At 41.9% G+C, this 27,271-nt stretch overlaps 1 protein-coding gene across 4 annotated transcripts in view; it reads left to right on the forward strand.

The window, feature by feature from the left end:
• The window catches only part of RPS6KC1 (ribosomal protein S6 kinase C1), a 90,533-nt gene that overhangs the window by 33,982 nt on the left and 29,280 nt on the right, over positions 1–27,271 (forward strand). For 3 of the 4 annotated variants that reach the window (XM_084512542.1, XM_084512543.1, XM_084512545.1), the window contains 2 exons: positions 5,963–6,081; positions 13,913–14,005. In XM_084512542.1, the coding sequence (XP_084368668.1) occupies positions 5,963–6,081; positions 13,913–14,005 (212 nt within the window). The remainder of the gene's footprint in view (positions 1–5,962; positions 6,082–13,912; positions 14,006–27,271) is intronic. The other variant, XM_084512544.1, reaches the window with a different exon arrangement.

A 27,271-nucleotide genomic window follows, 5' to 3' on the forward strand; every position in this document is an offset into this window, starting at 1 on the left:
AGAGAAAGTTTTACTGTTTAAATTGTTAAGTACGTGGAGTTTGGGGTTAGCACAACAGGCAGTCTCCCACAAGTTCCTTGTAGCCTGTTCTGCAAGAGGACATTCCTTCCTGGAGCAAATCGCTTCTGATACCTTCTTAAACAAAGGCAGCCCGCGTATATTTTTAGTAAGTCTGAGAAAAAAGCAGCAAGATTTGGAATATGGAGGTAACAGAAGATTGGGACAGGTAATGCGAACTTTTTAGTCCTACCTCTTCTGTGGAAATGGGCAGCTCCTGGTCTAGCAGCTAGTTAGATTGGGAATGCGCTGGGGTTTTCCTGCTGGATCAGCTCTTTCTGAGAAAATCTGTAATGCTTGGTGGGGGATGATATGGAGGAGGTCAGACACGAAGGCAGGAATATCTAGAACTCCTGGGTGGGTATTATATACCGTGACTTACTGAATGTGTGACATTGTATACGTTAATGGCAAATGATGTGTAGTGCTGTTTTTGTTTCTTACCATCCGGTAAGATAAGCATCTTCCCCAGGACTTAATTCCATCCTGGATCTGCGGAGAAGACTAGCTAATGACCAGAACAAGCTTGAGAGCACTTCTATCCACTTGCAATAGAAGTACCTGAGATTATTTGGGAGAAAAGGACGGGTTTCTCTGTGGTCCTTATCTCCCAGATTTTTTTTTCTTAAACGTTGAGTTTATGGGTTATAACCCCATTTCCACAGCTTTTTGCTATTAACACCTAAACATAAGTCACTTACCTTTATGCCAGAATCACAGAAGATCTGATACCCAAGTAAACAGTGAGCTCAGCTGAACGCTTAACCAACACTTCAACATTAACCAGTCTTTCAAAGGTATATATTCTTCTGAGGAGCCATGAGGTATGGGCAAGAACACCGTCTGCAACGTTGCTGGTTTCCCAGCTGCTGCTGCTCTGTCCATATTCTGTGGAAATGGTGCTTCTCTGTATTTTGCATTCAAATCAACGGGCTACGGGGAAAATAAGCCTGCAAGTCGCAGCTGAACTCAGTGGCACAATTATTCTGATATCTGTGGTTTTCCTCTATCAAACCCTCAGGATCATTTGAATGTTGTTAGGAGCGTCTGTTTTTGTAAATATATTGTAGCTGAGCTGTCCTTAGAAATAAAAATTAAAGAACAAATTTTAAATCATTGGCTGCTGTCCTAATGTCCTGGCTACTGTTAGTTTGGTCAGCGGGTGGCCTGGTCAGCCTTTCCAAAGCCAATTTTCATTTTAAGATATTTTTATTTCTTTGAAATAGGCAAAGCCTTTGGAAAATGAGGGAGCAGGCTGCTTGTGCTTGTGTAGATGAAGGCTTATATGTGCGACAAAGTAGCTGTAGAGTTTTTATATTCTGTTTGCAGTAATAGTAAACAGAGCATCTAAAATAACCACTTGCACATTGCAACAAACACATCATCATTTGCTTAAAAAGAGTTATAATTACAGTTGACGAAGCATGGACACCATAAAAAATGCATTAGTTTGGCTTGACACATTAATTACCTGTTTTTGCAGATGTTTTTATATATTGTTGTGTGAACAGTTTACAAAATAATTACAGGAAAGTCATATGGAAAATAAACTAAGTGGGTGGTTTCTCGCCTTAATATTTTCATTCATGTGAATCTGTGTGAGGCACAGCTGCTCCGTAGCAAATGCAGAGGGAGAGAGAGGGGGAGCGATGAGGAATCTTGAGGGGTTTTTATTCTAAGGTCTCTATGATCAGCGTTGCTGCACTTTCATATCGTGCTTTAGCAGCGTAGTTTTTAAACATGTAAAATGACATTGCTGATTTAATCCCAGTGATCAGGAGGGGGTAAAAGCTTTGATCCTGATCAGATGAAACATAAATCTTCTAGTATCTAGGAAAATAAATGAAAAATCAATATTATTTTAAGCAGGATGATCTTTTATGAGCAGTTGTAAAGATTCATCAAAGGCTTTGACACAGTTTAAACATTTCCTGTTTGCTGCCATTTAAAGAAAAATGCCTTTCAAGTTATAAATTGTAATTAAAGAGAGATACCTCTTTAGGTTATTGTGGGATAACCGCAGAATGAAAATAGGAGCTCAGTCTGCTCACGCAATGTTGAAATCAAAAGGTCTTCCCTTGAAATACATTTACTCGTCCTTTTAAGAATACACATTCTGTGTAACTTTAAAAATTGCATCTCACAATAAAATACAATATTGCATTTATGAAAAAAATAAGCATAGTCTGCATCAGGTGTAACATCAAGTATAAGGATTTGTTCTAGCAATGATTTAATTTTAAACGAAGAGTTCTTTGACTTGAAATTTGGCATACATGCTGAAGATTATTTTTAATTTAACGAGATTTTTATTATTGTTAATCACCTGGTGTTTAAGACTTCTAAAGTAACATTCATTATATATATTTTAGATTTATATTCTGTATTTCTTTACACTTTTTTTGTGAGGTATTAGCTGTTTAAATGGGGACCTGTACTGGAATCTAACTTTTTATTTTCTTAACATTTATTGGTTAAACTAATATTAAAACAAAAAATCTGAATTCTGTAAATCCAGTTCACCTACTCTCACTGAAACATCCACCTTGTTGCAGTATGCAGAGGTGGAACTGATAATGATCTTACTCCTGACCGAGGTACAAGAACTTGAGTGATTGTTGTGTTGTGAATCCGCACCCTCTTTTATGGCTGAAGATTTTAATGACCGAACAGTTTGTAAATTTTTTAACAAATTATTCAGGAAGGAAAACTAGAAGGAAAACTGAAATTAATGTCTTGTGAAAGTAGGGAGAACAAAGACAGCTCTAAGGGGACATCCTATCTTGTTTGCGTTAATTACTGTAAAATTACTGAAGCATTGAAAAAAGGCAATAAACATCCAAACTAAATACACATAACTAACAATTAAGCAGTAAGCCTGACTTTTATGATAGCCTTAGACATTAGCCTAGCAGTTTTCTACCAGTTTGCTTGAAGAAAATGCTGGCTGAAGAGTTTAATGTTGCTGTGCAGATGATTTTTCCCTGAGCAACAACCACTTTGTGTGTCTTAGAGAATGTGGGCGATTACCAGTGATTGCAAGAAAGCTTTATGGTGCCATAAGATTAAATGTAAAGATGAAAGCAAGAGTGTTAGTCATCTTTCAAGAAACTGCAACACGAGTTATTTAGAAAACAAACAAAGCCCTGTGCATCTATTTCCCTCTTGCTAAAGCCAAACCCAAGTTCTAACAATTAATTTTTTTTTTTTTCCTCAATAGTAGTAATACTGGTAGTCTGATCTAGGGGAATTTCACTAGATGTGTCCAGCAATTGTGGAGGCTGATGTAAGAGGTGCTGGACCCAATTAAAAAAAATTAAAAAGTCTGCTCTCTCTTTAAGGTGAGAGGAATGTCTCAGAAATTGGTGCATAAGCTGAAAGTGCACTGAATTTGTGACTGTCCAGCTTCCTCCCAAACCAAGTGTAGTCTGAAGTATTTATGGAGAAAGGCTCTGTATCTCTGTCTAAGGAGGTAACAATCCCTTTTCTGTCCTGCTGGGAGATGGATAATAAGATTTACTTTTAATAAGATCGCTTTCAGCAGAACTTGGAGTAGATCAGAAGTCCCTTCTACTCTGCTATTGATAATCCGTGTGGCAGTTCTGTGGTAGTCGGTGATCATGGCATGAAAATGAGGGGGAGTCTTTATTTTAACAGGGTCAAAATGACTGACAAAGCAAGAGCAATGTGGAAAAGAGCCTTTGCCTTGCTCTAAGGATTGTTTAAAGCAAGAGCAATGATTCCACTTGGAGTACAGCGTTCATCTTTGTGGCCTCTAGTGTAAGAAGGAGATTGACCTTGTCCAGAGGAGGGCCATGAAGATGATCAGGGAGCTAGAGCTCCTCTCCTATGAAGGCAGGCTGAGGGAGTTGGGATTATTTAGCCTAGAGAAGAGCAGGCTTAAGGGAGAACTTGTAGTGGCCTTCCAGTACCTAAATGAGGCCTACGGGAAAGCTGGGGAGGGACTTCAGCAGGGAGTGGAGTGATAGGACAGGGTGTAATGGTTTTAAACTAAAAAATAAGGTAGGTTTAGATTAGATGTTTGGAAGAAGTTCTGTATTATGAAGGATCAGAGAGATTTCCTCCTGCCATGGCCTGCCGGAGATCAGTGGCAGCAGCTCACCTCTTATTTGGGTCCTACCTGCAGCGAGGCTGCATGCCACTTTCTGAGGCTCACGCATGCATCCTCTGTAAGGATGTGGCTGACCACAGACAGATGGGCACAGGCAGAGGACGTTGCCATTGCAGACACCTGCATAACCACAGATGATGTGACCAGACGGCTTTCTTTTCAGCTACTGCTGTTCAGGAGAAGACCCACTGGGCAGGTCTCACTGCTAGCTGGTCCCAGGCCCATGGTCCTTCTCTCAGGCATTTTTTCCAGCTTGCCTGCTAGTCTTGTCTGAAGATTGTTACTCTCTGCACCTCCATTGTACAACCAAACACACATATGTAGAAAAAGGGGAGGAATAGAGTTTAGTTAGAAGGCAGGGCAGACAGTGATGGCCTCAGCCAGATGAGCTTGCTAACCAGCAGCCTGCTTACACAGGCAGCCAATGTAATTCCTATCTCCGCTTTGTCATGCTTGTCCCCTCCACACCTACCTTGTCCCTCACCTTTAGTCCTGACCCGTAACATCTCACAATGAGTCTTACACATTCCCAAAATCCCCCCCCATAAAACATTCCACGTTAAGTTCTGTGTACAAGCCTTTACACAGTAAGTTCGTCTTCAGTCCCTCTCAGACATCCCATAATAAGTTCACTCTTTTATAAGGCTAGTTCTTAATAGCCCACAATAATCCAGTTCCTTTCTTATCAGTCACCAAGTTTGTGGTTGAACTTCTTCAAGGTTACGCTCGGTGGTTCTGCAATGGCCCATTGATCGGTGTCTTGTGAGTTCTGGTCTTTGTTACGGTCTCTGTTATCTGCTGTTTGTTAGGGTTTGTGTGTTTGCATGTTTCATTTATTACCTCTCCTGTTTCTTGCCTTGTCTTTTATGTTGAGTAGCTGTTAGTCAGATATCCTTGCGGTTCCTTACTCTGTTTGAGGGTCAGTTGGTGAAAGGTGCTGATTTGCACCTTGGGGTTCAGGAGCCTGTTAGAACCAAGGCCGTGTTTTTGTAGGTTTTGGACAGCCTCAGTTATTTCCATTTTTCTTGGCAATTGACTTTTTTTTCCCATTAAAAATTGTCTCTTATAGCAGTATCCTGCTCTTGATGAGAATGCCTGAACATAAACTGTAAGATTTAGAGTGAACGTAAGTTTTGTGCAGTACCATGGGATTTTTCCCTCGTGCAAAAGTTTGAGTAGTTTAAACAACCCAATGGATGCTCAGCTATCTGGGAAGTGAAGTAGTTGGGGTAAGTGGTTCTTCCTTTGCGCCTGTGCCACCCCAAGCCAACAGCAAAGGAGCAGCTAGCATCAGAAAGTTGTGAGCAAGAGTTCTTCATGTCTCGTGTTGCCTTCTTGCTATTATAGCATTTGTCTTCCCTTTATACTTAAATGCCATATTAGATACATTGGGCAAAAACCCCCAACCCAGCAAGTTTCTTTGTAAATTCCTTATGATGTTTTGTGTAATTGATTTTTTTTTTTAGGGTACAACGTGGAGATCAGTGGTTTGTTTCAGTTCACTCGTATGTTACGCTAGGAACATATTATTAGATCACATGAAAATGAGTTCTTTTTCTTTTTTTAAATTAACTTAGTCTGTTACATGGTTTAAATTGTTATTTTTGTAGAACTCTGAGATCATAGTGCTTGCATTCTGGGAGATGCATATTTGTAGTTTTGATTATGAATAACCCGAAGTAAATCAAAAAGGTAGAATCAAAGCAGTCATATGCTTTGATTACTTAGTACCTCTCTCTGTAGAAAAAATAACTTTTTTTTTTTTCCATTGAGGTGAATCAAGTCCAACTCGTCGAGAAGCAGTGAAAAGGAAGACAGCAGAATACCTTATGCGTGCTGAAAAAATCTCCAGTCTCTACCATAAACCCTCTGAAGATACATCTGTTTCTATGGTAGGCTTTAATTTCTTGTTTTATGAACCAGAATTTGGTATAATTAAATTGTTCTGTCTTTTAGCAAAGCATATTCAAGCTGGAGGTTCAAAAACTATTTGTAATATCTCTGTTTCAGGAGGCCTGAGAAGTATTTTGATGTTACGCTTCTGTTAAGTTGCCATTATTTTCTGGTTCTTGTTGGTTTCATTTCACAGCATTATGGTTCTTGACTTAATCTAGACCTGTTTCTTTTAGCACTCTTTCCTTCTAGTCCATAATTGATGATGTGAATACTTTACGCTAAAGAAAATAAAGGTCTAAAAAAAAAAAACAAACAAAAACCCCAACAACTCTAAACCATTTCTAGAATATAACGTTTATTTTTACTTTCTCATGGTAATATTGCTCACTCCTGGAGGGAGCAGAAGGGCTGTAGGTTTCTTTAGCCTGACACATAATGGTGTATCAGAACTGAGTTTAAGTTCATGGAGGTTGTGGGGGCAGGGATTAGAAATAAGTACTTAATTGGGCAAAGGTTCTTCCTGATTCCTTCAAATGTCTCCTGGTTGTGCTTCAGTGATCAGTAGCTTCTTTATTTGTGTGGAGTTTCAGGAGTAATTCCTACCGTCTTAAGCAGAAACACCCTTATCTGTACTCATACTAAAGATAAACAAAGCTTGTTTCAAGACACCCTCAATAAATTTCTACTTTGCCCTTCCCCAACCAGTTCCATCAGGACTTATCTTTCTTACTTTAGATCTTTACTGCAGTCATGCTAAACTGTGTGCCATTGTTAGTTGACTGCCTTATTGTAGTAAATATAAAAGTTACCAACTTCCCATCTCTCTACATTTTTATCAATTAGGGACAAAAGGCCCAGAAAATCATTGCTCCTTAGGCTGCACAGATCCAAAAAGGCTTTAAGGAGACCACAGCTACTCAAGTGTGAAGCCTTATAAAATCCGACTGTCTAATAAATAAGTTAAAAAAGCAAAATCACTGATTTTGAAGGGTAGCTTTCTCTGTGTTGAGAGGCCACAAGGACATTTTTTTTTTTGAGGATGTACCAAATGAGATATATTTTGTGAGATTTGGAGTCTTGCTGCTGCTGTGAATTGTACTTTGAACAATTTAGTATTTTGGACTGATATGAACTCCTACTAGGTAGTCTTTCTTTGGGTCAAACACTCCTGAAAGTGGGGAAGAATCTATACTGTATGAAAACCTCAGTATGTTTGGAAACTGTAGAACAAGTTAAAAAAAAAAAAAATCCAAAGCACAACCTATTTTTACCTTTTCATAAGTTTAAAAACTAAGTGCAGTTGGAGAGGAGGAAGAAATAGGTTGCATTTCTGTATGTGGGCTTGAGAGGTACTTCTTTTCTTATGCTGTAGTGAATAAGCTAAATGCCTTCTTTGCAGATCCAAAGAAAAGCAGAATTAATTGGGATAAGACAAAAGAAGAAAAAAAAAGTGATGAGACTTTCTTCCATGTTGAAACTTCAAATTGACAAGTTAGGGCAAATCTGACTTTGCACATGCAAAATGTAACGACCGTCTTACTCTCCTTTTTACAATAAAAAACATGTTTCTGTCAGGGGCCTTTGTTTTCCCTGTGGCTGTAGATGTATTTTAGTTTCATTTATTTGCTGCTCTTCATAACACAGAAACTTGAATTCTGGTGGTGGAGAACAGCTTGTCTCTGAGTTTATACCTAAAAATTAATTGTAAGAAGGACTTACCTCCCAAAGTTTCTGTAAGGGTCATGATAGGAGCCACTAGGAACTGGCATGTTTTATGCTTTGGCTTTCAGGAAAGGAAAGTGTCTTAAGGAAAGTGAGGAATGTGACTCTTTCTGCAAGGTGTTTACAGATCAAACTGGAATTATTGCACCTTATTTGCTGCTTATCCTTTATAACCCCCAAGATAGTTTGTTTTGGTTTTAATGTGAATTATTTCATCCCTTGCAGGCAGTGATAAGTGCACTGATATGACCTGCATCTACAGGCAGTGTGATTCTTGGAAGATACTACGAGAAAAAGCAAATATTTGGTGTACATCTCCTTAAAAAAAAAAAAATAAGTCTATAGTGTTAACTATTAGTGCTTGTGCTTCTTGCAACTTCACACCAGCTTGGTGTTTTTCTAACTGCCATTTGCATGCCTTTGGTCATGCTAGGGCAAGGCTGGTCTGTTACTGGTAGCACCTCCTGCTGTTCTAAGTCGTGTTGACTGGCACAACCTCTTGTTCAAATGCTGGTGCTTGGGCAGGGCACCTGTGCAGATGTACAAAGCCTTCTTTGCCCACTTGGATCTGAAAAGAGGTCTCTCATCACTTCGTCCTTGTTGGAGCGATATTGAAGTCTTTGAGAAGAACAACTGCGTTAGTACATACACGAAGACTTTATTAGAAGTGTGGCCAGTTTGAACTGTACCACTGGAAGAGGTTTGTAAGAAGATGATGGACAAATTGTATCCTGGCAGTGCCTGTGCTATGATGGGCAGAGTGTGATTTTGTTTTCGGAAGCGTGGTTCAGTGCTGGTAACTTCATGGGATGTGAGGGTGCTGAAACTGGCTGCACCTCGGAGGAAGAGGTCTGGCTAGTAAGCAAGAGTAAACATTTAAGCCAGTGTTGTTATTCATGACTATTCATATTCATGATTTGGAGCTAGATGATCTTTAAGGTCCCTTCCAACTCAAGCTGTTCTGTGATTCTGTGACCTGATGTTACAACGCAGAACCACTTTGTCACCCATGGCTGGTGTGGAAAGCTTTGTGTTTCCTATTGTGCCCTTACAAGGAACAATCGCAGTGATTGGCATCACCTAGGCTCACCTTGCTTTCTTAGACGTGACGTTTGACTTCTTTCTCATCAACCAGACCAGAGAAACATCCACCAAGGAAAGAGGTAAGCTTGCAAGTGTAGGTTAATTATTGCCTTGCACCTCTCAGCTTCTCATAACTCCCAAAAGCTTTGTGCACTGATCATGTGCTTTACCATATGAGGCAATCTCAAAAGACTATGTATGAAGAACATACCCCAAGCCACCTATTTTCCATCTGAACACCAAGTGGCAGTGAAGCAAAAGGTGCTTCTCTCCAGGCCTTGTGCAGAAGGAAGCAAGGTATTCCGCCGTGGCCTGAAATACCAGGCTCTTGCTTCTTTGAAGATGAGATTTCACTAGAGGCAAAGGCCCAGCATTTCAGAACTGCAAAGAAAAAATTAACTTTGATGCCATGGAAACCAAACAAAGAACAATAATAGTTTGCTACTTTTCTTGCCTCAGCAAAAAGCCAACAGTGTAGCCCTCAAGGATAGCATCCTTAGCAACCACCCTGCTGCTGTCAAGTCTGAGTGGTGAAGAGAGAAACGTAAGAGGACGGGTTTGAAGAACTCTTGGCACTGTTAAATAAAAGGTTATGGGCAGAGGGCATAAGGATGGGTGGAAGATTTCTTAAGGCTGAGAAGCAGTACAGGAAACTGACGCAACCGTGTCTGACCATGAACTGGGAACTCACTTGATGAGGTTTTGTAAACATTGAGAAAAAGCCTTGCTGTGACCTGAAGGAGTGGGAGATGCGGAGGCAGCTTCTGGAGATTGTAAACAGGCACGCGGGCCTTATGGAAAAACAAGCTGCTGTGAAGGCTCTTCCTCCTCTGGCACAGCACTGCAGCCTCAAGGGCCTTCTTGATGACAAATACTCAAGAATGTTGCGTGATGGCTGCAGCAGGCCATTTTGCAGATTCTCAAGCTGTATTTTTCTCCTCTGCTCCCTGATGATTAGCAGCTCTGAGGGGAGCCACCTCCAAGCCTGAGTGAGAGAGAGTTTGCTGCAACAGCCTTTGGGTCACGTTGGGTTGACCATCAGAAAGCTTCAGCCTAGTGTAGCTGTCAGCTGCGAGGTCCAGCATGGAGCCTGTGCATAGCTTATGGGTCTGTTTCAACCTTGTTGGTATATCTTCCCTACTCTTTGAAATGATTTCTAGTTCCACTTATGCCCAACTTTTTATATTTGGAATTGTCTCTCTTTGCCCTGTTACAAAAGTTGTTGTTTTTTAATGTGTCAAATGTTTTCATTTTTCAAAGCGGTTTAGTTAAGAGAGTAACATGCAAGCCTGACGCCTAAACAGGAAAAGCAGTCTTCATCCTTCAGAGTTTTCATATGATATTGTATTTCCTAAAAGTCTCATTAAATGTGCATGAAAATTGCATAAAGTGTAAAGAAGATACACTGCTGTAGTTCTGTGAGATGCAAGTTTAACGTAAAATGGAAATTCAGTCTTGAGGCTTTCCAGATCATGCTGCATTCCTACCAGCTGCTGATTCCAGATGTGTGTGACCCCAGCTGTGTCTCAGCTTCATGGAAGATACAGTCCCAGACTGGAGGTCACTGGGGACCTCCTGAAGCACACCATAACCCAGTCTCTGTTCAGCTGCATGCAGAAATGCAACTTGTTTTTCACCTGGTAGAGTTGGGATGTTCTGCCAGCCCAGGAGAGCTGGAAGCTCTTACACACTCATCACATGGAGCCTCGCACCTCAGGCCAGCAGTGTCTGCTTCAAAACAAAGAATCTCCTTGCTGAAGTCAAGGCTGTAGCCATGCCACAGGGGATAGTTACTGAAGGCATCAGGCACTGACCTCTGCGTGGTGAGAGGAGATCTCATTTTGATGCGCAGCTCAGAGCTGGGCTTTATACTGATGTTCATGAAAGTGCTCTTTTTTTATCCTGAAATTCTGTGCTGACTGCTGTCAAAGGTGGAGGGATCAGTGGTAGAATCGTTTCCCATCAAATGGTGTTTCTGGCACCAGGCTAGGGATAGTGCTTTTGCCTTCTCTGAGGTTGATGTGAGAGGCTCTTCCTCCTGTTTGCCTGGCTGGCGGTGCACTCCTCTCTCCCCCTGCTCTTATATCTGTCCGCAGTGATGCCAAAGTTGAGGCAAGAGCTGTTGCTTTGCTTCATTGTCTAGCTTCCAAAAATAGAGCCTTTTGAAGGCAAGCGATGGCCACAAATTGCTGTGTCCTTGCAATGGCCAGCATCAAAAGCAGCATCATCCTTTGCCATTTAAAATTAGTGCAGGCTTACCAAAAGGTGGCGTTGGGAAAAGGACTGTAGGAATTGGTGGCATAGATCCCGAGTCAGGTAACTCCAGGTGGCTTCTGCTGTGCAGCTCAGAGCGTAGTCTGGAAATAGTTTCAAAACGCACAGGGCTTTGTAGCAGGAGAGAAGATCCTGGAATACGTGAGCAGCATGCTGAGAGCTTGGGCAGGTTGCTGAAAGTGGGCTTCCTCTCCTTCTGCAGGTGTAAGTAGTCTGACACTTTCTTTAGAACAAAAGCGCCTTATTCCTAAAGGCAAATTAAGCCTTTGACATTTTTTTAGCCTCCTTCCTGTATGTTTTCCTTATTCCTCTGGTTTTGACAAACAAGCTGTCCTTTAGTTATTTTTCTTATCGCTGTCTACATGCTGAGCTTGGGTTTTTCACTTGTTCAGAGGGGCAGACGGATTCATATAACGCTTAATTAGTGTAGGTCTGCAAATTGGGTATTTTGAGTTTGCTTCCAGCCTGCTTCAAGACACAATGTGATGCCTCTCCATCACTGGGGTCAGCTGTTAGACTTTGCAACAGCAAAACCAACATATTCTAAAGAGGAAAAACTAACCCCAAACTGTTGGAAATGGAGAAACTACTGGGAACCATGGAGATGTGGACGTGATTGTTAATTATTTCAAGGTGAGAAGGAACTCTAGAGTGCATACAAGAAGAAAAACACTGTGTGCATTATTTACTGACCATCATTGGTGACATTTTAGACAAAGACCCAAAATACGTAGTGTGTTAATTCAGGGTCTTCAGGCATGATGGGTGTGGAAGTCTGATTCTATAGCATAATTAGACAAGGATTAACTTCTGTAAAGATGTGTGAACTTAATTCATGGTTAAAATGTTATGCTTAAGAGAAAACTTTAGAAGCATGATTATTGAGGACTGCTAAAAAAAGTAAGAGCATGCAGATAGAAGGGAAAATCTTTTATAGTAGTCTAGAGGATTTGAGAATATTCTCTTTCATTAAACACGTTCCTTAGAATGCTTTTGAAATCTTGTCATGAATAAACTCTGAGTTAGCACAATTCTTTGTTTCAAAGCAAATATTTCGCTAATGCAGAAAAATTGCATACTTAAAATACAATCCAACAAAAGGACACCCCCCCCACCCCATTGTCTAGTAGCTCACTGGTATGTGGGACCTAAATTAAGTCTGAAGAAAACACTTGATGTAGAATTATTTTCCTCTTCATGCTAAAAGCTTTAGTGATTTGTAGAAACTGGGCTGTTTTCTCTTAACTGATGTCGGTACTCTTATTCAGCAGTGTCTATGTGACAAAAAATAAAAATAAATTTATAAGACCTGGTCAGATAGATTAAGATTAATACTAAACTCTTTTAAACATAGAGCCCAGCAGGTGAACAAAAAGAAAAGCACACTTTGCTCCATACTTTTTGAACGTGTTTTTCACCCTCTCTATTGAATTTCACAGGCGGTGCTAAAATAAGAGCTGATTTAGGGAAAGAATTTGGAAGGAGAGAAGATGGCCAACTGACAACTTGAAGGGGCCTGGCTTAGGGAGAACTTTGGGGAAGTGCTCTGGACTCTGAAGATAGTGCAGTGGAGATATTGGAGGGAAATCTTCAGTTTTTCTGCAAGTTTCGTATCATTTTGAGGATTTTTTTTTTTACTTTTCCCCCCACGATTAAGCATTTTATCCACAATGTAGTTCCTTACCAGCAGTTTCCCTTTATGATATGTTTGTTAATGAGGTCTCAGGCTGCTGATAAATTAGATAAAAAAGAAAATGAGATAAACAGCTATTGATTTTTAGGAAAAGAAAAAAATAGTTTCACTTTCCTCTTCTTCCTTCTTTGTTCATAAGAAGGGGACTTGAGGAGGCCAGGTTCTGCTTAAAAAGAGTTTGGTGATCAACAGCGTTGCAAATGAAGTTACCTTATTTGTGAGGAAGGGATTCTGGTCTGTCATTCTGGTAGAAGCTGCGTGATGAATTTTTGGAGGAGGATCTAATGAATTCTCTCAGTTTGCACCTAGGAACTTCTGAAAATGTTTGTTAACATGCCAGAGGTAAATGTGATGCTTAGAAAGCTGATCGTTGTCCCAGAAGATATCCAGTTGAACTACTGTTCCCTCTGACATGCAAACTGAGTTTGCCCTGAGAAATTAGAAAACATAGCATGGACAAAAATTTATGCATATTAACGACTTCAACAGTTAGCTCCTGCCAATTCTCTTGCCATCGTGTTAATTTCTAGACTAATAGTATGTAGCTATCTACCTCTTTCTAAGGCAATTTCAGGAATCATTTTTGTTGTGCACCTTGCTATTAAGAGGATTTTATAAAGCTCACCAGAGAACAAGAGAATCCTGTTTATAATTCTGTATTTTATGTTCTTCAAACTTAAAAAGCCTCTAATTTGCTTTCTCCTCTTCAGTGATCTCTGAATTATTTTGTATCCAGAATACCTATGAGGCTTTGATTGATTATTGGGATGGGCTAAGAATTCAGCAATCGATTGCTAGGTTCCATTAAGCATAGAAAGTATAAAAACTCATTATTTTTTCTTTTTAAAAATTTTGTTTTCAATGTTATCTCAGTTTTATTTACTTGCAAGTTGTTTTTTTCCTCACTAAGGACAAACAGAAAACTTCTCCTTTCATCTTCACTCTCTCTGATTTATGATAAATTTAGTTTCCTTCGGCCTGGCATTTGCTTCAGCAGGCAGTCTTCCTTCAAGTACCACCCTGATTGATGTATAATCTTTGATATCTTCCATTAGCCTCCAGGATCACTAAGTTCAAGGCCCTCTTGGAACCTAAGGAGCCCTGCCGAGGAACTGAAGGCCTTCAGAGTCCTTGGGGTGATTGACAAGGTAATTCTTCAGTGTCTCTTCAAGAGTTCAGTCATAAATCGACTGCATGCTGACATTTTGTCTTTGAAGCTGTGGATCTTAAGGATATGAAACAAAAGGGGAAAATGACTCAAATGCATCTGCACTTTAAAATAACAAAAGTAGAAGAAAAAAGGCTTTTATCTAAGCAATTCATGTAAGGTCATGCAAAATATATTTGAGCTAAAGGATAAGGTACATGTTTGGTGGCATTCGATAGGATGAAGTCATGGTTACAATGCTGGGGTAAGGATGAGTGGATGTGTTTTCAGTTGAATAAACTGGTGGGTATTTGAAATACGGAAAGGTAAGAATTCTCACTTTTGAACTATCACTTGAAATGGGGCTGGAAGGATGACAACTGTTTGTTCTCCTTCTCTGAGAATTTGGAATTGAAATCCCTAGCCAAGACACAGATTCAGCAACGAAGCCATGATTCTTTTTGATTCATGCAAATAATCTCCCAAGATCCCAGGGTACTAGCCCTCTGTAAACAGTAAAGAACCATACAGATTTTTTTGCAAGCCTAATTAAGAGACCAGAAGAATTGCTGCATTGTTTTGATAATGCTGATTAGTTCTCACCTTACCAAATTCTTCTGAGGTGATGCATTATTCAGCAGCGTGGCAGTAGCTAATGGAGACTGTTAAGGCTCAGTTTCTTCTTCCTCTGCCAATTCCCTTGTGCCTTTTGATAGTTCCTCATGTAGTCCCTGGTTTGTGCATGGTGTACTGATGCTTGGTCCATTTATGCATTTGTAACTTGCATCAGAAAAATTAGATCTCCTAAGGTCTGCATTTCTCCTCATTAGACTGAACCTAGCTATTGGGACTGTTTTTTGTTTCTCTTTGCCTGTTTTGTTGTAATTATGTAGATAAGTCGATAACTTCTCTTCAGAGAGCTATATGCAGTAGGCATTGGGGTTGTTTTCGTAGCACACAAGGATTTCTCAGCCTTGACTTCATATTCGTTGTATCTTCTTTCCTCTGTTTTGAGTACAGAATTTAGCCTGTTTTGCTCTATATATGTGTCAAAGAGACTGGTTTGAAAAGAACTCCGATCTGCTTGATTAGTGGCCACCAACTAATTGGCCATGGTAGGCATGAACTTTGTGAATTAGTCTGACAAGGCGAGGCTGCAGAAGGTGTTGGAAATGAACTGAGAAAGACCTTTTCAGTACCTTCATTCTCATATAGATCCAACGAGCAGCAACTGGAGAAGATGCTTGATTAGAGTCAAGGTTTTGGACTCCCTGGCATTATCAGATCTCCTACATCCCTCTCAGCACAGTTCTAATAAGTGTCTCAGGTGTGAGTTGAATGTACTCAGACCTGTGCGGCAGTGCTGGGAAGAACCGGGGTTCTGTTGTTGACAGAAATACAAGATCTTCGTGTTGGAGATGTGTGCAAGGAGTGGTGTGCGAGAACAGGGCTGTGTATACAGCTGGTATGCCTGTGTGTAAACAGTATTATAGGGGTCCGAGTTAATGTGTAATTTCTGTGTGGAAAAAGCAGCAGTATTCCCTCAGGTGTCTTTGTGCTCTGCATACCTGCTTCCAGATTATCCTTATTACACACTTAGTCTTGTCTTTTATCTTACTTGTTTCTAAGCGTTCATCAAGTAGTGACGCAAATGAAAAGGTGCTGTAAGTACAAATGTTCTGTGTGTGAACATGAAGCACAGGTGCACACGCATATCCGTGTGACAGAGATGATGCCCCTGCCTCTGGTTTAAAACATCATCTCGGTTTCTTCTTCACCGTCACTTTTTTTGCCTCCATCTCTGCTTATATATACTGTGTAAAGCTCATGTCATGGAGAAATCCAAACTGGTGGGTAAGTTTCTGATGCCAGTATCCATGCTGGGCCCAAGGGTGTGGCCTGGAGTGTTTATTCTTGAAAATGGATTCTGATTTTCAGAGCCAGAGTTGAAGGTGCCGCGCTTTCTGCTTTTGGGCCCAGGTCTATAACTGACTCAGCATCACGCAGAGTTTGGCCTCGAAATAGTCTTCTCCTGTCCTAACCCTGAGGCATCTTTGGTTTCAGTAGAACGTGAGTGTGTGGATAGTAAGGAGCCACTGCCATTTTACTGCTGTCTTGCCTGGTCCTGTCCAAGACTGGCCCAAACACAGGGAACCGTAAGTGGTGGTGGCTGGTTCGCAGTCGTTCTTCCACTGCCACTTGAGGCCCAGGCTGGTGTCTGCCTCTGGCAGTGCTGACTTGAGAAAACCAGCTGTTAACCTTCACTCCATCAAATGCTGAAAGGTTCAGTGCCTTGCCTCAGAGTAATGTCAGTCTTCGTTCTTCTTTTGAAGCCACTTGAAGTATTTTGAATTGGTTTCCTGTTCGCAGATAAAATGCTTGTTGTTACCTGAAAGGTTGGATTTTCCAAACTCTTTTAGACTAGGCAAAATTATTAGACATTTAATTTTAGTCTGGTTTATTGCTGATGAACCATCTTGGTCTCTCAATCTGCCTTTCCACCTTCCTTGTCACCTGAATATTTTTTTTCCTGGGTTGGCCCTTTTCCTGCTGAAGCTGAGAGAATTAGAGATCTTAGCATTACTAAACTCCGAAAAGTGTTGTGAAAATTCATAGCAGAGCTCCCATATCAGTGCTTTGCCTCTCACCCTTTGCTTCTACTCTTGTACAAAGGCTGTGGTACAAATCCAACTGCTTAAATAGACCCAAGAGGCTGTACACCAGCGCTTGAGGAAACCAGGTTCCTTAAATGCTGCTGTGTTTGCTCACTTCATGGTGTCAGCGGTTAAATAGATGGTGTTTGCAGGTATTTTGTGTGTTTATTATGGGAAGGGTCTACCTGTGGATAGGTTTCTTAAAGTTAGAGGGTTAATTAATTCCGAATGTGGCTTTTGTCCTGCAGATGTTGTGGGCTTTAAGCTCTGTTGCTGGTCGGCAAGCATAGCTGTCATTAATATTAGCAGAGGTACCATGCTGAAAACAGGCTGATATCTAAATATTTTAGCTATCGTTACCAGCAACCAAGAATGATCAATTATTTTATCAGTTCATGTGCCTTAAAGTAGAAAGCTTCCTTTTTTTTTTTTTTTTTTTTTTTTGAATACCAAAGATTTTTGCTTTCAAAATTTGTCTAATTAAAAAGCCAGGTTGCAGATTCTGTGCTGAGTTTCTGCCCTAGGCAAATCTTTCCTTTGAAGCTACAACTGGCCCCCGAAGAAACTACTTTGTTATGGTGCTGCTGGATACCTTAACAATGCTGTTTCAAGCCCAATTTCTTATTCTTTAGAACCTTCTGTTATTTAGATTCATTCAATTTAAAGATTCATCTTGAAAGCTGAGTACATTAAGTAATAACTATGCCTCTGTAACCAATGACTGTCTTTTATGTCTTTTCTGTCTCCTCCCCTGGACCCCCATCAAGCCACATTGTCTGTATTGGCACCGATGTGACTGTGATCAGTCTTCCACAGATGTCTGTACATTTGAGCTTGTTGTTCAATACACTGTTTGTTAAGCTCCATTATACAACCAAAACCTGGCAAAAATAAAATACTCTCATTGGGCCTTCGCTAGCATTATTTTGGGAGTTTCTGAGGGGGATTCTATAAGTAAATAACTTTTTTTTTTTCTTCTGAAGAGCTGGAAGCATTTCTGTTAGTCTTCACTATAGGTTTTTTTTCCTTTGCTATTATGCTATCGTGACGAGTCATAACTAATGTTAATACATTAAGATTAACTGACCTTAGAAATACGCAGAACAACCAAATCAGTGTTATTAATGATTTAGGAAGTGTGGTTACTGCTTGTCTGCTCGACCAGTGAACATGCAAAAAGCAGAACTATAAAGAATCTGTGGAGTTCATATGCATGATCTGAAGACTCATAGTTGAATCAAACAGTTTATGGTTAGTTTTAATAGAGCTTAATCAGAGAGTAGGAGAAACGGACTCTTTTTAAGGCAGTGGGTGCTGTGCATGAATATTTTATATTGTGGTAGCTGTGTCCTTTTAGTGTTTGTTTAAAAATGTAAATGGTCAGCATTTTATTTTGAGGTGAGTTTAAAGAGTGGTGCAGTTGTGAAATGGAGTTGACCATAGCAGATGGTTTCTCTCACCTGGCTCTCACATGCACGTTGCCAAGCTTCTTTAGGTCGTCTTAGGGATTTGAATGAGAGGCTGTGTGTACATAAGAGGAGTGGGGGGGAAAGGAGCTGTAATAAACAGCATGATCGAGTGCAGATATTCAGTCTTTTTTCATTATTATGCTTAGAAAAAGAGAAACTGGCTGAAAAATGTTATAATGAATTCAACTGACTAGCAAGTTTTCTTCATCCAAACACCTCATAATGGAAAATAGCAATGGCAAAAATGGTTAAAAATTTGAAACTAGTAATAGTAACTATTAATACAAATAAAGAAACTTCCAGGGGCTTGTTTTAGGTTATGTTAACCCTTTAATTTCCTAAGTAAATTGCTAAATCCTACAAAACCAAACCAACTACAGAATCATCATCAAAAATGATTTCTTGATTTCTCACCACCCTTTTCCTATTGCTGGAGGATTACTCCTAAGCTACAGTAAGGCTTTTAAACCCCAAGTAAACAGGCTTGCTCAACTCTAAAGCTGAATGAATGAACAAATAAATGCAGGCTGAACTATATGTATCTTCTGATTTTCAGAAACAAATCATTTATAGAGGTATTTTCTTCTAAATTAAATAAGTTTGTCTTCTAAACTAAAATTAAAAAACTTTGTCTTCCTAAGTGTTACCAAGTTTGCTTGGTTCATAACAGGTGCCAGGCATTACTCTGATGCTGAGGGGCATTTCATATTGTAAACTGTATTCTCTGCTGTAACATGCCAGATATGTTCTTTAGCTTAATATTTCACCATTTGTCATTTCTTGACCAGGTTTTAGTTTGCCATAAGATAGTGAGCTTTCCTTTCTGTTACAACCAACTGAAAGTACTTAAAAACTTGAATTTGAATGTATGCTGCTTCCTGAGTATTTGCATTATTTAAAGCTGCACCATTTGTCTTTTAAGTACGCTATTATTGCAAGTCATAGAATATACAAACCCTAAGTTCCTTAGCATAATGGTTTGAAAGGAGGAATAATTGCAAACTGAAGATAATTCATATTGCACAGGTACAAGGATAAGCAATAATCACATTTTTCATACATATTAGCCAAATGTAATCTCTTTTTATAACGACAGAGGGAGACGAGCTCGAGTCCGGGTGGTGTAATCTGAAAACTGACAAGAATAAATCTGTGTTAAGTAGATCTTTTAATCCTGGTAACCTTGACAGCCAGCACAGCTGAAGAGAGCAGGGGGAATTGCACGCCTGCTTCTGCCTCATCACCACAAGTGTGCCCTGAGCATGGCAGTCAGCTGTGTGCCTGCCCCAGCTAAGGGGGCAGTTCCTCCCTTGTGAAGTCCCAAGTACTCGTTCTAGGATCAGGCCACCAACTTGTCTCATTCCTGGTGGTCTATCACTACCTGCAATAGGGATTTTCCTTCCAGCTGGTGCAAGGACAATACGGTGGGTGGTCATCTGATCCCTCTGAGTTTTTAGGATTTTTGTTAGAGAATCTACCTTAAGATGAGATTGAATTTGTTTAAGAAGTAAGGACCAGAATCAATAAATGACCCGCTGACATTACACGATGAGTCTTCAGTGGAGAACAGCAATTCAAAAACAAAACAGAGCTATTCTTTCAAAATCATCTCTCAGCCGTGGCATATCTTCAAAACCCTGAAGGTGTCTGGTACTGTAGTAAGGGATAGTAACTTACTGCAGTAAGTTCCATTTTATTTCATCAGGCACAAGCTATTCTTCAACCTGCATTAGTGAACCTACAGCCCCACTTTTGTAAGCGATTATGTTTTGAGGTGTTTATTTTGATCAGTGTTAATTGTTGCTCAGGTACACAGAGCAGCACAGCCATGTTCTGTGCCGTGTCCTGCAAGTGTGGAAAAACATCAGTGTTAGATACTGGCTGGGGTGGAAGGGGAAAAAACAGAAAAGAAAGGGGGACTGGGAAAGCAAATGACTGCAGTGTGTTCGAGCACTGCATTTATATGAAAGCCACCTGCAGGAGAGCGGCACATTTCGAGCCGTCCTCAGTTCTTGCAGTAGTGTCCCCTGCGACCTTGGTTGGGTGCTCGGTAGGGTGACTGATGGTTCACCACGCTCTTTTTTCCTGGTGACTTGCCTGTTGCCTGCCTCTGGGTTTGTGATTCCCCTTATGCTGACTTCTGCAGTATTCCTTCAGTCTCTTATCTCAGGGCTTTGATGCATATGTTCTGAAGGTGGCCACCGTGACTTTGGGTGGCAGCAGATGGTAAACCTTCAGGCTGCCACCGGCTATACTGGTGTTAAGTTGGAGACTTAACGTTTGATGAAGAATCAGTAGTGCATATGAAAGAGCTTTTACTGCAGAAATATCTTTTAATTAAAAAAAATTAGCATACTGAAACATTTGCTAATTTCTGTGCATTTAAAGGATCCTAAAATGAACTGTTTTCTTAAAGCTAGTCTGTCGTTATTTACCAGGCAGGTTTTATTTTATTTTTCTCCAATTAATTGTACCTACTGTATTGAATTGAATTTAATTTATTTTCCACTAAGCTGTTGGATGCACTGTAAATCAAATCTAAGAAGCTAATTTTTTTAAGTAGCTGCTGTCAGCATCAGAATTAACCCTTGACTTACCCCCCCCCCAAAAAAAAAAAAAAAAACAAACACAAAACAAACAAAAACCCAAGCAAACAAAACCAAAAAACCCCAAGTAGAAAATTGCATTTGGCATCTCAGAGGGATATTGCTATCTGCCAGTTGACTGAGATGCTGCCATGCAACGTTGTTGTGTTCACCTGTGTTTTAGGTTGTGCCTGAGAGCTGATTGCTTGTACAAAATAGGGATAAGTGGTGAAGACTCTTATTCACACTATATATTTGTGACAAGCCTTAACTGCCTGTCAGTATTTTTGGCCACTTTGATCTTGTCATCAGCACACAACAATAGGGAAAAATGAATAAGCAACAGTGGTGCTGCAGAAGCCAGTGTGATATGTAGACTGTTACCGTGTTTGTACATTAGTACGACAAATAGGATTTTGTTTTGTCTCCTTTTGTGTCACAGCCCAGTTGCTCAGTGCCCAGGAATGCCCTGCTGTGCGTTTTTCTACCTCCCCTCTGAGAGAGGATGCTGAATGTTGCAGTTGACAGCTCATTGTTTTGAGGTATTAAATATTACAAGTTACACAGTAGTCGTCACCAACAAAACAGGCTCCATCAGCTTATTGCAAGCCAGGAGCAGCCCGCTCTAACACAAGCATCTCTGTCTGATTTGCTCTGGGGAGGGATAGAGTTACGCAGCAGGGAACGTTATGTGGAGTTCTGTTTTGTCCTGGTATGTAGCTCTGGTAGAGGTTTGTCACTTTGCATTTTAAAAGGAAACTTTAGGAAAAGAATTGTAAAACTTGCAAGTGCTCCCTTTTGCAGTGAGAGAGAGGTGTGAAGGTGTATAGACAGCAAAGACTTGTTTGGGTAGCCTGACTGTCCAGAACCTGGCTGGAAAGTGTGAGGTGAGGAGAATGAATTGGTGTTTGGGTCACTAGCAGAGTCACCGTTGTGCACTTCTGCACAACCTGGGTAACGTGTCCAAGAGCTGCTCACCTTCCTTTGCTCTGTTCGTGTGACAGAAATTCAAGCAAATATATTTGTGACAGCCTCTTAGCTTCTTTCCTGGTCTTACCCCTTCCTGAAATGTTCTGATCAGGGATTTGTTCAGCTGTGGATTCTTTTAATTATTTGTGTGAGTCTCGTTAGACCACCTTTTTTAATATGCATGCAGGCTGCCTCTCCTACAAATAGATTTTGGGTTTAGTGGACCCTTGCAAAGTCCACAGTCTGCCAGGGTCAAATAGCAGCGAAAAGTGCTTTTTGTGGTTCTTCCTGGCCTGCTTGAAATCCCCTGTGAAGGAAACAGTCTTGTGGAAAAGTAGGTATTGAATCAGCTAAGAAACAATTTTCCATTGAATGAACCGGAGCTGTGGCTTTTCGTCACTGGGGGAAAGTTACGATGCTCGACGGGGAAGCTGGTTAGTAGGGCTGGTTAGTCCACCTAGGTAGTTAACCTCAAAGGCACACAAATATTGTTTGTTATTACTGCCGTTATAAAACGGTAGCTGCTACTTTCATTTCGATGCAGTAACACAACAACAGATGAAGGCAGCCCTAAAGGGACTCATTGTCTGCTTTATTCCCGTTCGTGGTAGTCGTTCTATATGTCATCGTGTAGGGCTTGGGCTCGGTAAGCTGCTCTGTTACACCATATGCTAATACCGTGCTGATAAGCAAGTGTGAAAAATGAAAGGGAGGAATACATTAATTGTATTTGTGCAATAAGGTATGCTATCAAAGGTAATTATTTCATGACAGTTTTAGTTATAGCAGTTGTTTTATCATGAAATAAAAGATGGCTGTAGGAGCCTTTTAGTGGAAAGACAATTGTATCAAATTAGTACCAAATTAGATTTTTGTCTTTATAAAGGTGAGCAAACCCATGAGCAGTTTTTAAATTGGTGTCTTCTACTCTACAAATGAACAAATCCTGTTTGAGGGTTAAAGAAGCTATTATTCCGTCCTTTATGCTGACAGCTTCATTACTGATTGGCCTACTGTTGGTATTAAAAAAATGTTTGGCTCCTTATGATCTTTGTGCATGCAACTATAATATTAATACAGACCACGGAACTGTTCATTAAGAAATGACTTTAAACGAGGTTGATGCTTGTAAATCTGGAGAGATACAGATGTTAAATGCTGTCATTCCTTTTCCTGTAGAGCCGTATGGCTAATAATTTCCAAGTGGCTAAAGCTCTTGTTAGCAAGAGTGCTGGTGTGTTAAGAATGGCCCTATAAATAACTTTAAGAACTGAAGTTGAAGGTGCTTCTTTTAAAGACTATTGTTAACTAAACATTATTGCCAAACAGATGGAAAGCATTCACCAGCCTGATGTTTTTAGGTCTAATTATATTATCGCCAGTCCTGGTACGGCTCAGTTGAAGAGGTGTATCCAGAGGCCAATTTATAATCATTTAGCCAACACCTGTTTGGGAGATATTGACAGTCAAAGGGCACATTTAAAAAAAAAATCACATATGTTCTTGTATTTATTGCCTCAATGTGAACAGTGTCTAGTTACAAACAAACTTGGGACAAGAAGAAAGTGACTGTAAACACATAATTGTTTTGAACCATTTTTATCTGTCTTCTTTTGGCACCTCTTGCAAAGTGGCTTTTATTTTTCCTCTTTTGGTTTTCTTTATTGTTTGTATATTTTTTTTTATTGACATGCCTTTTTGGTTAAGCAAGGATAACAAAAGAAAATTCGTGGTTATCATTTATTCAGCTTGTTTCTACTGTTTCTGGAAGACCCAAGTAAGAGATCTGAAGAATTGTTTGGGAAACTCAGTTTATGCCATTGGCATGGAAACCAGGAAGCTTCCTAACCTGGTACGCCCCTCTGACTACTACCCCCTTTTGATAGTCCAGGCGGGCAGTGATAACATCGAAGAGAGAAGCCTCAAGGCTATCAAAAGGGACTTTAGGGGAATAGGTCGGTTAGTGGATGGAGCGGGAGTGCAGGTGGTGTTTTCGTCCATCCCTACGGTGGCAGGGAGGGGTTCAGAGAGGACACGGAAAGCCCACCTGTTAAACACGTGGCTCCGGGGCTGGTGCCAACGCAGAAATCTTGGGTTTTTTGATCATGGGGCACTTTACTCAGCACCTGGCCTGATGGCCGCAGACGGGTCCCTATCTTTTAGGGGAAAAAGGATCCTGGGCCAGGAACTGGCAGGGCTCATTGAGAGGGCTTTGAACTAGGTAGGAAGGGGGATGGGGCTGAGGCTAGGATTGTTGGGGCTGTGCCAGGGGGAACAATGGCAAGGCCGGAGGATAAGGCAATGGCCCAGCTGAAGTGCATCTACACCAATGCACGCAGCATGGGTAACAAACAGGAGGAGCTGGAAGCCATCGTGCGGCAGGCAGGCTACGACTTGGTTGCCATCACGGAGACGTGGTGGGACCAGTCTCATGACTGGAGTGCTGCAATGCCTGGCTATAAGCTCTATAGAAGGGACAGGCAGCATAGAAGGGGTGGTGGTGTGGCTCTCTATATTAGAGAGTCTTTCGAGGTTGTAGAACTCGAGGTTGGGAATGACAAGGTCGAGTCCCTTTGGGTTAGGATCGGCAGGGACAACAAGGCTAGTGTCCTGGTCGGGGTCTGCTATAGACCGCCGAACCAGGATGAGGAGACGGATGAGGAATTCTACAGGCAGCTGACAGAGGTTGCAAAATCATCAGCTCTTGTACTCGTGGGGGACTTCAACTTCCCTGACATATCCTGGAAGCACAACATAGCCCAGAGAAAGCAGTCTAGGAGGTTTCTGGAGAGCGTGGAAGATAGCTTCCTGACGCAGCTGGTTAGTGAGCCTACCAGGGGAGGTGCCCCGCTAGACCTTCTCTTCACAAACAGAGAAGGACTGGTGGAGGATGTGATCGTCGGGAGCTGTCTCGGGCAGAGTGACCACGCAATGGTGGAGTTCACTATTCTTGGCGAGGCCAGGAAGGGGACCAGTAAAACCGCTGTATTGGACTTTCGGAGGGCTGACTTTGAACTGCTCAGGACACTGGTTGGTGGAGTCCCTTGGGAGGCGGTTCTGAAGGGCAGAGGGGTCCAGGAAGGCTGGGCGCTCTTCAAGAGGGAAGTGTTCATGGCGCAGGAACGGTCTGTACCCACGTGCCCAAAGACGAGCTGGCGGGGAAGAAGACCGGCCTGGCTCAACAGAGAATTGTGGCTTGATCTTAGGAGGAAAAAGAGGGTTTATAAGCTTTGGAAAAGTGGGCAGGCCACTAAGGAGGACTTTAAAGAAGTAGCGAGGCTGTGCAGGGACAAAATTAGGAAGGCCAAAGCTCATCTGGAGCTCAATCTGGCTACTGCCGTTAAAGATAACAAAAAATGTTTCTATAAATACATCAACACAAAAAGGAGGACTAAGGAGAATCTCCATCCTTTACTGGATGCGGGGGGAAACTTAGTTACAAGAGATGAGGAAAAGGCGGAGGTGCTCAATGCCTTCTTTGCCTCAGTCTTTAGCGGCAATACCGGATGTTCTCTGGATACCCAGTACCCTGAGCTGGTGGAAGGGGATGGGGAACAGGATGTGGCCCTCATTATCCATGAAGAACTGGTTGGTGACCTGCTACGGCACTTAGATGTGCACAAGTCGATGGGGCCGGATGGGATCCACCCAAGGGTACTGAGGGAACTGGCAGAGGAGCTGGCCAAGCCACTGTCCATCATTTATCAACAGTCCTGGCTATCGGGGGAGGTCCCAATCGACTGGCGGCTAGCAAATGTGACGCCCATCTACAAGAAGGGCCGGAGGGCAGACCCGGGAAACTACAGGCCTGTCAGTTTGACCTCAGTGCCAGGAAAGCTCATGGAGCAGATCCTCCTGAGAGTCATCATGCAGCACTTGAAGGGGAAGCAGGCAATCAGGCCCAGTCAGCATGGCTTTATGAAAGGCAGGTCATGCCTGACGAACCTGATCTCCTTCTATGACAGAGTGACGCGCTGGGTGGATGAGGGAAAGGCTGTGGATGTGGTCTACCTTGACTTCAGCAAGGCTTTTGACACTGTTTCCCACAGCATTCTCCTCAAGAAACTGGCTGCTCTTGGCTTGGACTGGCGCACGCTTCGTTGGGTTAGAAACTGGCTGGATAGCCGGGCCCAAAGAGTCGTGGTGAATGGAGCCAAGTCCAGTTGGAGGCCAGTCACTAGTGGTGTCCCCCAGGGCTCGGTGCTGGGGCCAGTCCTCTTTAATATCTTCATCAATGATCTGGACGAGGGCATTGAGTGCACCCTCAGTAAGTTCGCAGATGACACCAAGTTAGGTGCGTGTGTCGATCTGCTTGAGGGTAGGAAAGCTCTGCAGGAGGATCTGGATAGGCTGCACCGATGGGCTGAGGTCAACTGCATGAAGTTTAACAAGGCCAAGTGCCGGGTCCTGCACCTGGGGCGCAATAACCCCAAGCAGAGCTACAGGCTGGGAGAGGAATGGTTGGAAAGCTGCCAGGCAGAGAAGGACCTGGGAGTGATGGTTGATAGTCGGCTGAATATGAGCCAGCAGTGTGCTCAGGTGGCCAAGAAGGCCAACGGCATCCTGGCTTGTATTAGGAACAGCGTGACCAGCAGGGCTAGGGAGGTGATCGTCCCCCTGTACTCAGCTCTGGTGAGGCCGCACCTCGAGTACTGTGTTCAGTTTTGGGCCCCTCGCTACAAGAAGGACATCGAGGTGCTTGAGCGGGTGCAGAGAAGGGCGACGAAGCTGGTGAGGGGCCTGGAGAACAAGTCCTACGAGGAGCGGCTGAGGGAGCTGGGCTTGTTCAGCCTGGAGAAGAGGAGGCTCAGGGGTGACCTTATCGCTCTTTTTAGGTACCTCAAGGGAGGCTGTAGCGAGGTGGGGGTTGGCCTGTTCTCCCACGTGCCTGGTGACAGGACGAGGGGGAATGGGTTTAAGTTGAGCCAGGGGAGTTTTAGGTTAGATGTTAGGAAGAACTTCTTCACTGAAAGGGTTGTGAGGCACTGGAACAGGCTGCCCAGGGAAGTGGTGGAGTCACCATCCCTGGAAGTCTTCAAAAGACGTTTAGATGTAGAGCTTAGGGATATGGTTTAGTGGAGGGCTGTTAGCGTTAGGTTGGAGGTTGGACTCGATGACCTTGAGGTCTCTTCCAACCTAGAAAATTCTGTGATTCTGTGATTCTGGTAATATTTGTTCACTAGAAGGTAGAGAATGGCTTTTATAATACTGGGTGCAACCCTACTTGAAGAGGAAGTCTTTGAGATGGAGAAATAGCTCTCGCTCTTATTTCTTTTGGTGAAATGTGGCAAGAGCAACGATGAGAAAAAACTCCGACTCGCTTCCTTTTGCTTGAGATGCTCAGAAGTGCAATGGGGAGAGAGCAAGGACAGCATTTTGAATGTGGCCATCCCAAAGAGCAGTGCTCAGTGTAGTAACCCCAGTGCTGCATTTTCAATCCTTCAGGTGCTTGATTTTGCAGCCTAAATATTTTGTTATAACTGACTCTGACTGTTTGTACTCGGAGCTTATGAGGTCTGTTGTAAATAAACAGTGGGTGCAGATCTTGTTCTTGCTCCTCCAGGAGGATTGGTCTTGTGCTTGAGCTTGT

This window comes from Aythya ferina, assembly GCF_964211825.1.
Source record: "Aythya ferina genome assembly, chromosome: 3".
Lineage (NCBI taxonomy): Eukaryota > Metazoa > Chordata > Aves > Anseriformes > Anatidae > Aythya > Aythya ferina.